This window comes from Mustela lutreola, chromosome 5, assembly GCF_030435805.1.
Source record: "Mustela lutreola isolate mMusLut2 chromosome 5, mMusLut2.pri, whole genome shotgun sequence".
In the NCBI taxonomy this organism is placed as follows: Eukaryota; Metazoa; Chordata; class Mammalia; order Carnivora; family Mustelidae; genus Mustela; species Mustela lutreola.
The window spans coordinates 72,804,060-72,820,049 of record NC_081294.1 but is presented as its reverse complement, the minus strand read 5'-3'; the positions used below and the strand labels follow the sequence as shown (position 1 = coordinate 72,820,049).

Here is a 15,990-nt window from a genome sequence, read left to right as displayed (position 1 = left end):
ACTCATGGCCCCAAGATCAAGAGTTACCATATTCTACCAACTGAACCAGCCAGGCACCCCAAAATATTTGCCAATTTAGTAAGTTTAAAATACCATTTTTTTTCAGTTGCATTTATATCATCACAGGAAAGGTTGAACATTTTACTAATACTAATTGACTATTTGTAGTTCTTGTTTTAAGAATCATTAAAAAAGGGGCACCTGGGTGGCTCAGTGGGTTAAGCCTCTGCCTTCGGCTTGGGCCCTGATCTCGGGGTCCTGGGATCAAGTACTGCATCAGGCTCTCTGCTCAGCAGGGAGCCTGCTTCCTCCTCTCTCTCTGCCTGCCTCTCTGCCTACTTGTGATCTCCATCTGTCAAATAAATAAATAAAATCTTAAAAAAAAAGAACCATTAAACTATTTGTCAATTGGACTAACCTTTTCCCACATAGATTTGTAAAATAATAGGCATATTAGTCTTCTGTCATATATGTTGCAAATATTTTCTTCAACTTGAGTAATCCAGTGACTTAGAGTGCCACATTTATCATAGGCAAAATGCTTACATGTGCTTGGGTTTGTTTCTATTTCATTGATTTCTTTTTTTATTCTAGTGTAAATACCAGTTTGATTGATTGTTGTGACTTTAAAATCCATCTTAATATCTGGGTCAGAGCTTATATCATTTTCTAGGTTCAAATTTTCTAAACTTTATCATGATGTAATTATGTATAGTAAACTAAACATACTTAAAATGCATAATGTGATGAGTTTTGGTAGATTTTTATACCTATAAAACCACCACCACAATCAAGATATCTGTCATTTCCATCAAACTCTAAAATGTCCTCTTATCCTTTTTCAATCCTCTTATGACTCCATTTCTGTTCCCAGACAACCTCAGAGTTGCTTTCTATCACTATAGATTAGTTTACATTTTCTAGGATATATATATGGAATTACATAGTATATACTTTTTGATTCAGCATTAAGGTTTAGAGATTCATTCATGTTTTTGTGGGTATCAGTAGCTGATTCCTTTTTATTACTGAGTAGGACTCCATTATAAGGATATACAACAATTTTTAGTCTATTCCCCTGTTTTGGGTTGTTTCCTATTTTGGGCTGTTACAAGCAAAATTAATAGGAATGTTCATGTACAAGTCTTTGTAGATGTATATTTTTATTCTTCTGAGTAAATACCTAAGAGTGGAATGGTGGGTTTAAAGTATGTGTATGTTTAATTTTTAAAGAGACCGCCTGTCTGTTTCTCAAAGTATAGTATCTTATATTTTCCAAACTAAGGCATGTATTTAAATTTTCTAATTATATTATTCAAAGAAGGACTAATTTGTCTGCCTCTAGTAGGCTATGACTTGGGCAGAATTTTTAACATTTTAAAAATGATTCTACTTATTTATTTTTCCGAGAAAAAGAGACACCATGAGTGTTGAGGGGGGAAGGGGCAGAGGGAGAAGCAGGCTCCCCACTGAGCAGGGAGCCCAATGTGGGACTCAATCCCAGGACTTTGGGATCATGACCTGAGCTGAAAGCAGACTCTTAACAAACTCAGACACCCAAGTGCTCCAATATGTACTTATTAAGTTTTATTGATGGATTATTATCATATTCTAAAATAAGCACATATTGTTAGCTAGTTGCAGTTTTAAGGGTCTGGGTATTCTCCCATCATAAAATAATGAACTCAATTTTGCTTTGTGAGTCAGTATATTTTTATTGTGGTAAAAAAACACATAACAAGAAATCTACTCTCTTACCAAATTTTAAAATGTGTAGAACAGTACTGTCAGCTCTATTCATATTGTTGTATAGCAGATCTTTACAACTTTTTTCATGAATCAATTTAAAAATAAAAATTTTGAAATAAACAAAAATGTAACATTATATTCAATCACCTTGAATTATCTGGATTTTAATTCTACTCTTCTGTTTGTTTGATCTAGACAAATTACTTGCTTTCTCTGGGGCTCAGTCTCCTTATCTGTACAATGGGGATATAATAATAATACCTACCTGTAGGGTTGTTGTTGGCATCAAGTTATAAGAAAAAGCTAGGTAGAGTATTGTGTGGCACACAGTAAACATCAATAAAAGTTACCAATTATTATTATGTTTTGCCTTCTTCTAAAGGAATAAATGAAAACTATAAGGCAAATGGCTTTTATTCAAATTCTATATTTAATATTTTGGTTAAAAATATCTTCTATTTACAACTAGTTATTTGATTATATATAAATTTATCATGTTCAACTTATTTTAAGAACTCTTCCTTCCATCATCTGTTTTTGTTTTGTGGGGTTTTTGTTTGTATGTTTCTCTAATTCAGTTGAATGTTACCAAGATAGGGAAACAAAAAAAGAGCTGTTCTCATAGTGGATTACTAAAAGATTTGGGGGCTTGAATGTTTGTGAAGTTATATTATGCCATAAAAAAAGCAATGGAGGTACACCTGGGTGGCTCAGTTCTTTAAGTGGCTGGCTACCTTTGGCTCAGGTCATGATCCTGGGGTCCTGGAATTAAGTCCTGCATCTGGCTCCTGGCTCAGCAGAAAGCCTGCTTCTTCCTCTCACTTTGCCTGCTGCTCTCTCTGCTTGTGTTCTCTCTCTCTCTCTTGCAAATGAATAAATAAAATATTTTAAAAAAAGGAAAAGAAAAATCAATGGGTTAGGATTCAGACAATATGAGTTAATAATATAGTAAATCACTGGTCTTCTAGTTCGGTAAAATGGAAATAATAATCCACGAACTTTCCACCTTACAGTGCTGATAAGAGGATCAAAATGAACTAATTAATTTCTGCTAATTCCAGCAGAAACAGACTAACTTCTGTCTTGGCCAGAATCCTAGGAAATATAACCTATATTAATGCTTTGCAAGTACAAATTTCTTAGGGAAGTAAATGGTCAGAACTCATTGTCAGAAATTCCTAAGCTCTAAATCCATCTTTTCAAGAATGGTTTTAGTTCCAGGTAATTATTTACTTCTACATATGTCAAATAAATTTAGTTTTTACCTTAGAGAGCTCTGGTAAGATCTTACTTAATGTTAGAATCTTTTTTTCATTTTCTAGGCTTGTTTACAAATTGATCCTGCTGAAAGGACATCATCTACTGATCTTTTGCATCATGAGTACTTTACTAGAGATGGATTTATTGAAAAGTAAGTATGTTGAGTGAGTGTGGACTTCTTAGTGTTTTATGTTAGGGAATTTTACTAGCATGAGAATTGCTACATAGGTTAATGTTACACACACAAAAATTCAGTTTAACAAAGACTTAGTTCCTTTATTAACAAGGTCTATGGTAGACTTACAGGTGTCATGAAGAAAATTCTACCCATAAAAATAATTGTAATTAACATTCATTACAGTTATGTCGTCCTAGGCAGTGTACTAAGCTCTTTATACATATTTTCAATGGTAATCATAGGCCTGCAGATAGTAAATAAACAATCAGTACTTTTTAGCTTTATTCCCGTTTGTACCTTTGACTCAGAATAGTCTGTTTTTTCCTCTTCTGGTAGCATCTCTGACCTATATGTTATAATTGGCTTTTATTTCCCAAATGATTTTTTCCCCTCTGCTTTATTTACTTTCTGTTATAGTGTTTGTTGTCATAGTCTCCCTACCAAAGTGGAAGTTCCCTGAAGAAAGGGAACATTGCCCTTCTGTATAATGGCAATGTAGATTTATAAGTCAGCCGTATTTCTTTTCTTTTAATTTTTTATTAAAATTCAACTTAGTTAACATATAGTGTATTATTAGTTTCAGGGGTAGAGTTTAGTGGTTCATCAGTTGCGTATAACACCCAGGGCCCATTCCATCCCATGCCCTCCTTAATGCCCATCACCCAGTTACCCCATCCCCCCATTTCCCCTCTAGCAACCCTCAGTTTGTTTCCTTTAGTTAGGAGTCTCTTATAGTTTGCCTCCTTCTCTGTTTTCATTTTATTTTGTATTATTTATTTCTTCCCTTCCCCTATGTTCTTCTGTTTTGTTTCTTAAATTCCACATATGAGTGAAATAATACAGTAGTTGTCTTTCTCTTACTGACATTTTCACTCAGCATAATACCCTCTTGTTCCATCCATGTCATTGCAAATGGCAAGATTTCATTCTTTTCGATGACTGAGTAATAGTCCATAGTATATATATACCATAACCTCTTTATCCACTCATTTGTTGATGGACATCTAGGCTTTTTCCATATTTTGGCTAGAATCAGCAGTGTTTCTAAAACAAACAAACAAATAACCAAAACCTCAACATTTTCTATTTGGGCTTCAAAAGAAACAGAAATTCTTTTTTTTTTTTTTAAGAGTTTATTTATTTATTTATTTGACAGACAGAGATCACAAGTAGGCAGAGAGGCGGGCAGAGAGAGAGGAGGAAGCAGGCTCCCTGCTGAGCAGAGAGCCCGATGCGGGGCTCTGGGATCATGATCCGAGCCGAAGGCAGAGGTCTTAACCCACTGAGCCACCCAGGTGCCCCAGAAATTCTTTTTCTTTAATTACAGAGTCATTCAGTTAGCTTTTGGATGTGAGGTCAGAAAAGATGAATGTCACTTTAAAATGTGATGGACTTAAGGTTAGGTATGTTAAAGTCCAGGAACAGCCATTGAAGATAGACTGAACTAGAAAAAGGTGAAAAAAATAGTTTAGAGTACTTAGAACTTTAGGAATTTTAATATAGGGGTGCCTGGGTGACTCAGTCATTAAGCATCTGCCTTCAGCTCAGGTCATGATCCCAGGGTCCTGGGATCGAGCCCTGCATCAGGCTCCCAGCTCAGTGGGAAGTCTGCTTCTTCCTCTCCCACTCCCCCTGCTTGTGTTCCCCTCTAGCTATCAAATAAATAAATAAATAAAATCGTTTTTTTTAAAAAAAGAATTTTAATATAGAACAAAACAAGAATTTTGATATAAAACAAAAAAAAAAATGAGAAGAAGATATATTCAAAATGCCATTGATGAAGAGAGTGCCCATTACTGAATTTAAAAGTTGCTCCTATCAGTTCTACATAGACCACATTGATTTCTTTTGGGTTCTTAGATGCTAAGATTTTAGTATGATGGGTGAAAATTCTTGAATTCCAATGATGGAATCCTTGGAAAATGTTTGGGGAAGTCCCTTTCCTTTGATAAGAGGCCTCTCCCTTTCACAGAACCTTCTGCAGTACAAGGGCGTTTTGACAGAAGTATGACATGTTCTTATTCAGCTAAATGAATCACACTGGTGGTTTTCTTCATCTCTTCACACTACACTTTTCTAGACATACGTCTTGCACAGCTTTGGCAAGATTGGGCTAAACTGGGGAAGAATTTACTCATGGAATGATATTTTAAAATTTCCACAAACTAAGGGATACCTGGCTGTCTCAGTCAGTATAGGACATGACTCTTGATCTTGGGGTGATGAGTTTGAACCCCATACTCGGTGTGCAGCTTAAAGAAAATTAAATTAAATTAAATTTCCCCAAACTGATGTTTATAATTGCTTCAGGGAGGGGAACTGTGTAACTCAGGGCAGGGTAAGGAGACTTTTCAATATAGCCTCCTGAATTTTGAGCCATATGAATGGATTTTCTAATAAAAAATAGGTAACTTAAAAATTCAAACCACAACCAAAATGATCTCCCTTCAATATTAATATATTCTGTTAAATTTTTGTACTAAAAATATTTCTCTAGAATAAGGATTTCAGAAGCCAGTTAGTTCATCTTTTAAGTACTGTAACTTTAAAGAACCACAAAAAGGATTAAATGGCCTGAGTTTTCCTTGAAAGAATAATTTATCAAAATGAAAAATACTTTTATTGAGTAAAGTTTACATCACAAGAGGAATCTTATTCATATAAACTTATTCTGTAAAATTTTATATAGTAAATTCCCATGAAAAAACTTTTGGAAGATGTATCTCTACCAGGAAGCAATTTGTATTAAATATTATACCATCTCTTGGCATTCATTACTGATAGCTTATTTATGCTATAGATATGTAAATTAATTGATTATATGGTCCATTAAAGATAAAATACTTTATCTACATAAATAAAAAGATTATTGGTTGATATTGCTTGTTTTATCAGATTCATACCAGAACTGAGAGCTAAATTACTACAAGAAGTGAAAGTCAATTCATTCATAAAGCTAAAAGAGAATTCTAAAGAAAGTGACCTTATGAAAGATGAAAGAAAAACAACATATACTAATTCACTGCTTGGTACTCCAGTTTTGGGAAAGGTAAAAGCTGTTTTCTTTTTAGCCGGTATAACTGTATCATATCATATCAAAAATAACTATTCTTCTGACTCAGATGTTGGATGTATCTGTTCCAGGAAATAGAAAAAGAGAAAAAGCCCAGGGAGATCAAAGTCAGAGTTATTAAAGTCAAAGGAGGAAAAGGAGATATCTTAGAACCAAACAAGACAGAGTGTGAAGGTGGACATTGTCAACAGGATGCTGTTGAAAATGCTCATGTTATGTCTCAAGATACAAAACCTGTAATCAGTGAACCGCTAAACGCCATCAATCCTGGCACTAATTCTAATAGCATGAAAGATGATCCACACGCTGGAGGTAGTATGATGATGCCACCCATCAATCTAATGAGCAATAATTTCTTGGCTTCAAATCCCAATTCAAATCTTTCCCATCCCAATTCAAGGTGAGTTTAACAGAAAAGAAAGAGAAGCAAATGGATATAAGTAACAAAATGCTCCTATATAATGGTATTTCAAAGAATGAAGATCATGGTGTCTGTATGTAAATGGAATTTGAAGATATATTAAAATTATAATCATACAATGGGCCATTACTGTTTGTTAAGAATACTATAGAAGAAATTAATTTTTCTTGCTTATATAGATATTTAATTGTTCACCAGTGCCTTTTGGAAAAACCTCATTTAAGAAAGAAAAGACTCTCAGAATAATTTCCTCCCATCTGAAGAGGAAAAAGGTGATGTGATCTAGGGTCTGGTATTGATGTGTCTTAGTATAACATAGTAAGCATTTTGTCTGTGTCATAGCAAATTTTCTAAATGGAGATAGACTAGTTGAAAATAATCTTTTACAGCCAGTTAGCTTATGAAGTCAAATATTTGGGGAATAAAACAACATATTGGGCCAGTTGTAGATTTAGCTACTGATACAGATTGTAAGACCGATACCATGAGTCTGCTTAAGCAAGGGCAGTGTGTTGTTTAGCAAGGGTCTATCTAGCAAGGCATCAGGGCCAGTCCTAAATTTAGGTGAATCAACCTGAGGAAGGAGACTACCTTCAGTATCCCAAACCAATACTAGCAGACTGGTTTAGACTGTAAGTTGTGAAGCTGAGGGGTCTGCAGAGGTGGGCAAGTGGACATTTATCTTTCAGTCCAAAGGTACAGCAGACTACAGACTGCAAGAGCCTATTCATTTTTGAGATGATCCCAACACCATGGTTGCAGTAGCCATAGTTGTAACCAGAATGGGACAGCAAACTCAGAAATTGAGAAACCCGGTAGTTAGGAGAGCCATATTTATGGGCACCCAGCTGGCTCAGTCTGTAGAACACATGACTCTTGATCTCAGGGTTGTAAGTTCAAGCCCCATGTTGGGTGTAGAGCCTACTTAAAGAAAAACAAAAGAGGGGGAGCTCCAGATTTAAAGTAGATATAAGTGACTAAGTAGGCCAGCTAGAGTAATCCCACAATATGGTTTTTACCGCTGATGTTAGCCATAAATAAGCAAGTTGTTCTCTGCTCTTTTTTCACCTACGTAGAGCAGTTGGCACTTACACACTCACAATTGCATTTTGGCCACTCACTATTCACACTTTAGACTACCACAATATAACTTCTTCATTATTGAAGCTAAAACAGAAGTACTTCTGGGGAGTTCTAATAACTTTGTATTCATTTTTAAATAATAGGTTGACTGAACGAGCAAAAAAGAGACGTACTTCTTCACAATCTATTGGACAGCTTATGCCTAATAGCAAACAAGAGGATATAGGTCCCACTCAAGTAAGGCAAGAAGTTAGTCATTAAAACATGGCTTCTTCTTTTTTTGCGGGGGGAGTTAAGATTCTTATTTATTTATTTGACACAGAGAGAGAGTCCACAAAGCAGTGGAAGTGGCAGAGGGAGAGGAAGAAGCAGGTCCCTGCTGAGCAGGGAACCTGATGAGAGGCTCTATCCCACAGAAGCTTTACTGAATGATCCACCCAGGAGCCCCTAAAACATGGCCTCTTTCAACATTATCCTTGACTCCCTCCTCACCAAATCCTTGTTTTCTATATTTGGGGCTCTAGCCTGGGTGGCTCACTTGGTTAAGCATCCAGCTCTGGATTTCAGCTTAGGTCATGATCTCAGGGTCATGAGATTGAGCCCCTCAGTGGACTCTGCACTGAGTGTGTAGTCTCCTTGATGTTCTCTCTCTCTCCTTCTGTACTTCCCCACCGGCTCAAATACACAATCTCTCTAAAATAAAATTTAAAAAATAATTTTTAACAATGTGCTTTTAGCTTTTTTTTTTTTTTTTTAAGATTTTATTTATTTATTTGACAGACAGAGATCACAAGTAGGCAGACAGGGAAGCAGAAAGAGAGGAGGAAGCAGGCACCCTGCCAAGCAGAGCAGAGAGCCTGATGCAGGGCTCAATCCCAGGACCCTGGGATCATGACCTGAGCCAAAAGCAGAAGCTTTAATCTACTGAGCCACCCAGGCCACCTAGCTTTTTTTTCTGAGATGAAAATAAGTCATCATTTCCTTAGTGCTTTCACAATTTTGGTTAATTTCTTAAAATTTGATTTGTGTATTTTATGTGTGACTTGCACAAAAAAAGTTAAGATTTTCACCCTTCAAAGTTACAAGACTTGGGGCACCTGTTGGCTCAGTCAGAACAGCATACAACTTTTGATCTCAGGGTCATGAGTTTGAGCCCCACATTGGTTGTAGAGATTACTTTTAGCCCACTGAGCCACCCAGGCGCCCTAGAGATTACTTTTAAAAAAAAAGAGGGTGCCTGGGTGGCTCAGTGGGTTAAGCCGCTGCCTTCGGCTCAGGTCATGATCTCACGGTCCTGGGATCGAGTCCTGCATCGGGCTCTCTGCTCAGCAGGGAGCCTGCTTCCTCCTTTCTCTCTGCCTACTTGTGATCTCTCTCTCTCTCTGTCAAATAAGTTAAAAATCTTTAAAAAAAATTTTTTAAAAATTAAAAAAAAAAAAAGAAAAAATCTTAAAAAAAAAGTTACAAGACTTTTTGGTCTTTCACTCCCCCAAAAATGTTTTTAACATTTTATAGATTAAAGGCAATTACCAAATAGATACATCAGATCTTTTACTAGAAAAATGTAATCCGTGTCATTCATTCCCTCATTTTTTACATAGGGAAATAGCTGATTGAAAATCGAAGCATAATGTTATTTATAATAATAAAAAATAGAGAGTAACACAAATCTATCTAAGAGCAAGTGACTCAGTAAGCATTTAACATAAAGCCACACAGTGGGATACTACACATTGCATGGTGGTAGAGTGTTCTTAACTTTGGAGAGTTTTTATCGACTGTTACCAAATGAGCAAAAATGGGTAAAAAAAAAAAAATAGGTTTACCTATTTTTAAAAAATAAAATACAAAGTTTATTTACTTAAAAAATTTTAAATTAAAAAAATTTTTAAATATTTTAAATTTAATAATTTTAAAATTTAAAATTTTTAAACATTAAAAAATAAAAACAAAAAGGTTTTCTAGAATCCTGGGCTCTCCCTGTGTCCAGAGTACATCATTTTGTAAATAGAAAAATAAATTAATAAAATGAGCTAAGTAATTTGTCCAAAGTCAGGGTACAATGAAGAGGATTATAAATTAAAAGTTAAGATGATAGTTCTCCTGATCAACACTATTATTCTTAGAATATCCAGTATATTTTTAAAAGTTTGCTTCATGAAACTTTTATTGGAATTTGATGTTTATGTGTTTAAATGGTATTCTACTTTTTTTTAGATTTTATTTGTTTATTTGAGAGAGAAAGAGATGGAGCATACAAGTGGGCAGTGGGGCAGAGGGAGAGGGAGAAACAGACTCCCAGCTGATCAGGGAGCCCTATGTAGGGCTTGATCCCAGGACCTCTGGATCATAATCTGAGTTGAAGGCAGCTGCTTAACCCAGTGAGCCACCGAAGCACCCCAGAATTCTATTTATTAATTATTAAAATAACTTTGCAAATATAGACATTTTATGCCATCTTACTTATTACCTCCCAAATGGATGGCAATTTTAGGCTCATCATTCAAAAAACAGGTATACTGGGCATCTGGATGGCTCAGTGGGTTAAAGCCTCTGCCTTAGGCTCAAGTCATGATCCCAGTGTCCTGGGATCAAGTACTACATCAGGCTCTCTGCTCAGCAGGGAGCCTGCCTCCTCCTCTCTCTCTGCCTTCCTCTCTGCCTACTTGTGATCGCTGTCAAATAAATAAATAAAATCTTTTAAAAAACCCAAAACAGTTATACATCTTTTTTTCAAATTAACTCTTGTTTATTTGCTTGTTTAGAACCAAATGGAGAAGAGTGTATTTAATGAGCGAACAGGTCCAAATGACCAAATGGCAAATGGAAACAAAAGAAAGCTGAATTTTTCCAGATCTGACAGGAAGGAATTCCATTTCCCAGAACTACCTTTCACGGTACAGCCCAAGGAGGTGAAAGGAATGGAAGGTATGTATTTGTTGTCCAGCTTTAAAATTTTTCAGATAGTATCTTTTATAAGAAGATCTTTTTTTGTAAGAAAACTTACATTTATGATGTGATTTAGATAAAAGATAGTAAATTGCTGTGAAAAATATCAGCTGAGGAGAAATTTTTCTCTCATAGTCAAATAAGGGGTAAGACTTGAAGGAGAGAATTTTTAAAGAAGAATTGAGAACACTTTAAAATGCATATTTTTCCTTGGCTCAATGAAACTTCAGGACAGTATTTGAGGAATGTGGTTTTGGTTTGGTCTACGATCTAGAGCAAATCAATTTCCTTTGTTTCCCCATGAATTTTGCCCAGATAATAGTAGGAATGTATGTGCTTCAGACATTCAAAATTTAGTAAATTAAGATTTATAACATGTACTGAGCTCTTAAAATGAAACTTTTTTTTTTTTTTTTTGCACAGTAAATGTTTTGTTTCTTTGAAGAACAGTGACACCTTGTGAAAAGTAACTATAATAGCAAGAAAATAGCACTTGTACAGTTCAAAAGGAATTATCTGATCCACTTAACAGTTATGGGCAGAATTTTTAAAAAATAAATGTCTTCTTTTAATACCTGGTAGGCTATTTGTAAAGTTATAAAATAGATCATTTATGATTGGCATATTTTACCATTACAACTGATGATTTATTCAGTTCCTTTATAATAAACTGAGAAATTGACTTTAGTAGATATCAGAATTTCTATTTGAAACTCTTAGAAAGGAAAGTAAAATTTAAAGGTAGGAATAACAAGTTGTCATTGTATATATTTCTGCAAAAGTTAAACAGATAAAAGTGCTGAAGAGGGAATCAAAGAAAACAGATTCATCTAAAATACCAACTTTACTTAATGTGGATGAAAATCAAGAAAAACATGAGGTAAAACTTTTCTGTTTATAGTTTTAGTATGGAATGTCATTTGGAGCCTTTGACTTGGTATGTAAATTTAGTTATTACTATTGGAAAGTTATATAAAAATTCAAAATTAAGTAGTCTTTGAACATGAGAAACAGGTCTGTATTCTCTTAAAATGACATGTTAAATAAAAGTTATTTTGGGGGGTAATCAATACCAGCCCTCATTTGAAGGTTGAGTGATTAGAATATATGGTACCCAGGGAAAGTATTATGTATGTTATGTGTTTTACATAATATTGGGCAGGTAAACCATGCCAGAGGAAACAAATAATGTTGTGAACATATAGTTATACTAGACACAGGAATGTATGTATTTATCATTAGCTCCTCCCTTCCTGTTTTCAGTTTATCTTTGCTGTCCACCTATTATCCTATATAAGATTTGTTCTCAGCCAGCTATCAGATAACTGTGTTAAAATGTCCCAGTCCCGGGCGCCTGGGTGGCTGAGTGGGTTAAGCCTCTGCCTTCGGCTTGGGCTCTGATCTCGGGGTCCTGGGATCGAGTCCTGCATCAGGCTCTCTGCTCAGCAGGGAGCCTGCTTCCTCCTCTTTCTCTGCCTGTTTCTCTACCTGCTTGTGATCTTTGTCTGTCAAATAAATAAATAAAATCTTCATTTAAAAAAAGATGTCTGGGGCACCTGGGTGGCTCAGTTGGTTGGGCGACTGCCTTCGGCTCAGGTCATGATCCTGGAGTCCCAGAATTGAGTCCCACATCGGGCTCTCTGCTCAGCAGGGAGTCTGCTTCTCCCTCTGACCTATCTCCTCTCGTGCTCTCTTTATCTCTCTCAAATAAATAAATAAATCTTAAAAAAAAAAAAAAGTTCCAATCCCTACCCACCAGAGTCTTGGATTTTATTCAGAAATCTTGAAGATCCTCAGTACCCAAATGCATACTCTCTAAAGACACTTTAAGGGAGGGGAATTGTGCTCAGCACCCACTTAATTAAATCATGTAGATGGCCTTCTATTCTACACATTTATAAGGTCATCAATTTCATTATATCAGTTTCTTATTTTATAAATAAAATTGCTTACATTTTTTATTCATGATAAAGTTAGTGCATAGTTATTAAGGAAATTTGGAGAAATTAGAAAAATAGCGAAACTTCCAAACCATATTAAAGGTATTTTCCCTATGTCTATTCAGTCTCTAAGTCATTTGGATTAAAGAGTTACCAGATAACTGTTCTGTTCATCTTCATATTGATGCTTATGCCTTATTTTTAGCGTAGAACTTGTTAAGAATTCCATAGTCCTCTTTGCAGGAAAGAGATATTTTCTAGACAGAACAAGAAAGTCTTTAATGGTCTTCTTTTAGTTCACTATAGGAAGTGATAAGGTGGCTTTAAATTCTTAAACTTGGGTGACTTACTGATGTCCCAGGATGTTGAGCAGCACACCCTTTGCATACTTTTTGAATGACTAAAATGAGACTCCTGAGTTTGTGTATTAGGCTCCCAGTAGTGTGCTGCCTGTGTTTATCCTATGAGAGCCTCTGGCACTAAATTTATATTCCAACACAGAAAGAAAGGAACTCTTCAGACAGTTCTTTCATTAAAAAAATACATAAATAAATTGGAAGGGGAAATCTCTCCTTGCTCATGTGGTGTAGAACTGCGTAAAAGTGACCTTTCTAAGAGTGACCTTGAAACAGAGTTATTAGAATAGTCATCAACGATGGTTGTAGTTTCTTTGTGTTATCTCTTCATATGCAGTTCTGAGACGCCAGTGAAATTGCATGTAAGGCTAGTCCAAACACTTTCAATACATTAATGCCAGAATTAGGAAAATGTCCTAAATTATGAGTTGGTAGTTTGTTACTTTAAAGATTTTATTTATTTATTTGACAGACAGAGATCACAAGTAGGCAGAGGCAGGCAGAGAGAAGTGGGGGAAGGAGCCTCCCTGCTGAGCAGAGAGCCCTATGCAGGGCTCCATCCCAGGACCCTGGGATCATGACCTGAGCCAAAGGCAGAGGCTTTAACCCACTAAGCCACCCCGGCACCCCAGTAGTTTGTTACTTTAAAGCACAAGAGAGTACGACATGTTTTTAGAAGTACAAGATAGGAAATAGCAACCTTTTTGTTATATTCTTGGCTGTGTCATTGGCTTGGTTTTGAGTTACCTACTCAGATCCAAGTGTTTCCTAGTTGTACCTTCAATTCTTTCAGACATCTTAAATGTATACTGAGTTAGTATATACATACCCTGAATAGATAATATGATCTAAGAGAAAACCTAAGTTACTGCTGATGAGTTAGATAAGAGAGGAAAAAGTCCACACAAAGCCACCTTCCATTCTATCATGATGATCATGAGTAATACTTTGCTAAGTAGTCTCCCTTATAAAACAAACCCCAGTTGCAAAATACAAGTGCTTATCTGTGGCTGTATTTCCTTAGCCAAAGAGTCACCATTTCCTCAATTAAGGTACTGTTTTTATTTACTTTTTGGAATACAGGAAATGTACAAACTGAAAGGAAGAAGAGTGTAGAGTAGATGTAGAGTAGAAAATGCAGCTGCTGAAAATTCAGGGAATCCCAGAATTGTTGAATGGTTTTAAATAATCCTTTTTATTAATATTACATACATGAAAAAATACTGACTAGAGAATTCTACAGATATATCATAAATCCTGTGTAGTTATATGTATATTCACCTAAATTTGTTTTTACATTAATCTTTAAATTATTCATGTTTTCTTAATTTGAACACTAAACAAATTGTCTGACTGGTACATCCTAATAAAACAGCAACTTATGTTGAATCAAATAATTTTATTTGATCTATTATCTTAGTTATGTATGATTAATGGTCATTCTTAGCTTTGGTTCAGAACTTTATAATTATAGAAGGAAAAGTTTCAAATTGTGTAATGAAGTGAGTCCCAGTGTCTGGGAGCACCAAACATTTTTGAACAATTATACTTGATAAGCATGAAATATGGATTTGGTTCCACACTGAACATTCTAGAACAGCATTTAAACATATCATGAAGTTCATTTAAAAGGGCAGAAGTAGAGGAAAATATTGAAACAAATCTTTTGGCTTGACCAGCACATTTATCAATTAGTAGTTTACATAGAATATATTGTTAACATATAACTTAATACAGTCAAAGTTTTGGCAGCATATATTTTAGTTCTTATTGCTGGTTCTTATTGGCTTGGTTTCTGATTTTAGGGTGGAGATGGCCATTTTAAGGGGAAGAATTTGAAGAGAAACAGATTTTTTTTTCTGGTAGTGTCTTTTCTTTTAAAGCTGAAAAATACAAATTGGCAAGTCTTATCTTATATACAATAGAAATGTAACATGGGCTACTAAGACAGCCACACGTCTTACATTAGCATCCTCCAGCTTTGTTTTGTCAGCAAGCCACTCACTCTTTTCTTATTTTTCTTCTAAGATTTCTGTTGGTTTAGAATTATGAAGTCATCTCCTCTCTCTGCCTGCTTCTTTACTTGCCATGATTACTGAGTAAGTAACACATACTGTCATATGACACACCCTGTACTTAGGCTGATCTTTGCCCTCTGCTAGTCACATAACCTTTAGTGTGTTTTATTTCCTACTAATGCTCAGGCTTCCTGAAGTGAGTTCTTTTTTTTTTTTCTATTAAAGATTTTATTTATTTATTTGACAGATCACAAGCAGGCAGAGAAGCAGGCAGAGAGAGAGAGGGGAAAGCAGGCCCCCTACTGAGCAGAGAGCCCAATGTAGGGCTCAATCCCAGGACTCTAAGATCATGACCTGAGCTGAAGGCAGAGGCTCAACCCACTGAGCCACCCAGGTGCCCTGAAAATTGGTATCTTAATAATATTAAGTCTCGCAATACATGAGCATGGTATAAACTCTCCATTTATTTAGATCTTTAATTTCTTATTTAGATCTTTAATTTCTAATATTTTACAGAAGTCTTATACATTATTCACTAAATTTATTTCTATATGTTTTTTTATGCATTATTAATGGTATTTTTAAAAATATCTTCTAGTTAGTTTTGCTAATATACAGAAGTACAATTTGTTTTTCTATATTGATCTTGTATTCTGAGACTTTGCAAAATTCGTTTATTGGTTCTAGTAGGTTTCCTTGCCTCGTTCCTTTATTTGTTCCTTCCTTTCTTCCTTCTTTTTTTTTTTTTTTGGTCTATTCCTTATGATTTTCCACATAAGTAATCATAACATCTACAGATAAAAATAGTTTTACTTCTTCCTTTCCAATGTATGCTTTTTATTACTTTTTCTCACCTTGTTGTACTGACTAGGACATGTGATAATATTGAACAGAAGTAGTGAGAGTGGACATCCATACCTTTTTTTCCTATACCAGAGGAAAAACATTCAGCTTTTTCCCATT

General features: G+C 35.2%; 1 protein-coding gene across 2 annotated transcripts in view; it reads left to right on the top strand.

The window, feature by feature from the left end:
• LOC131832042 (serine/threonine-protein phosphatase 2A catalytic subunit alpha isoform) overlaps positions 1-15,990 on the top strand; it is a 135,654-nt gene that overhangs the window by 45,788 nt on the left and 73,876 nt on the right. For both annotated transcript variants that reach the window (XM_059174584.1, XM_059174582.1), the window contains exons 7-12: positions 3,072-3,160; positions 6,083-6,236; positions 6,332-6,660; positions 7,908-8,001; positions 10,530-10,692; positions 11,496-11,593. In XM_059174584.1, the coding sequence (XP_059030567.1) occupies positions 3,072-3,160; positions 6,083-6,236; positions 6,332-6,660; positions 7,908-8,001; positions 10,530-10,692; positions 11,496-11,593 (927 nt within the window). The remainder of the gene's footprint in view (positions 1-3,071; positions 3,161-6,082; positions 6,237-6,331; positions 6,661-7,907; positions 8,002-10,529; positions 10,693-11,495; positions 11,594-15,990) is intronic.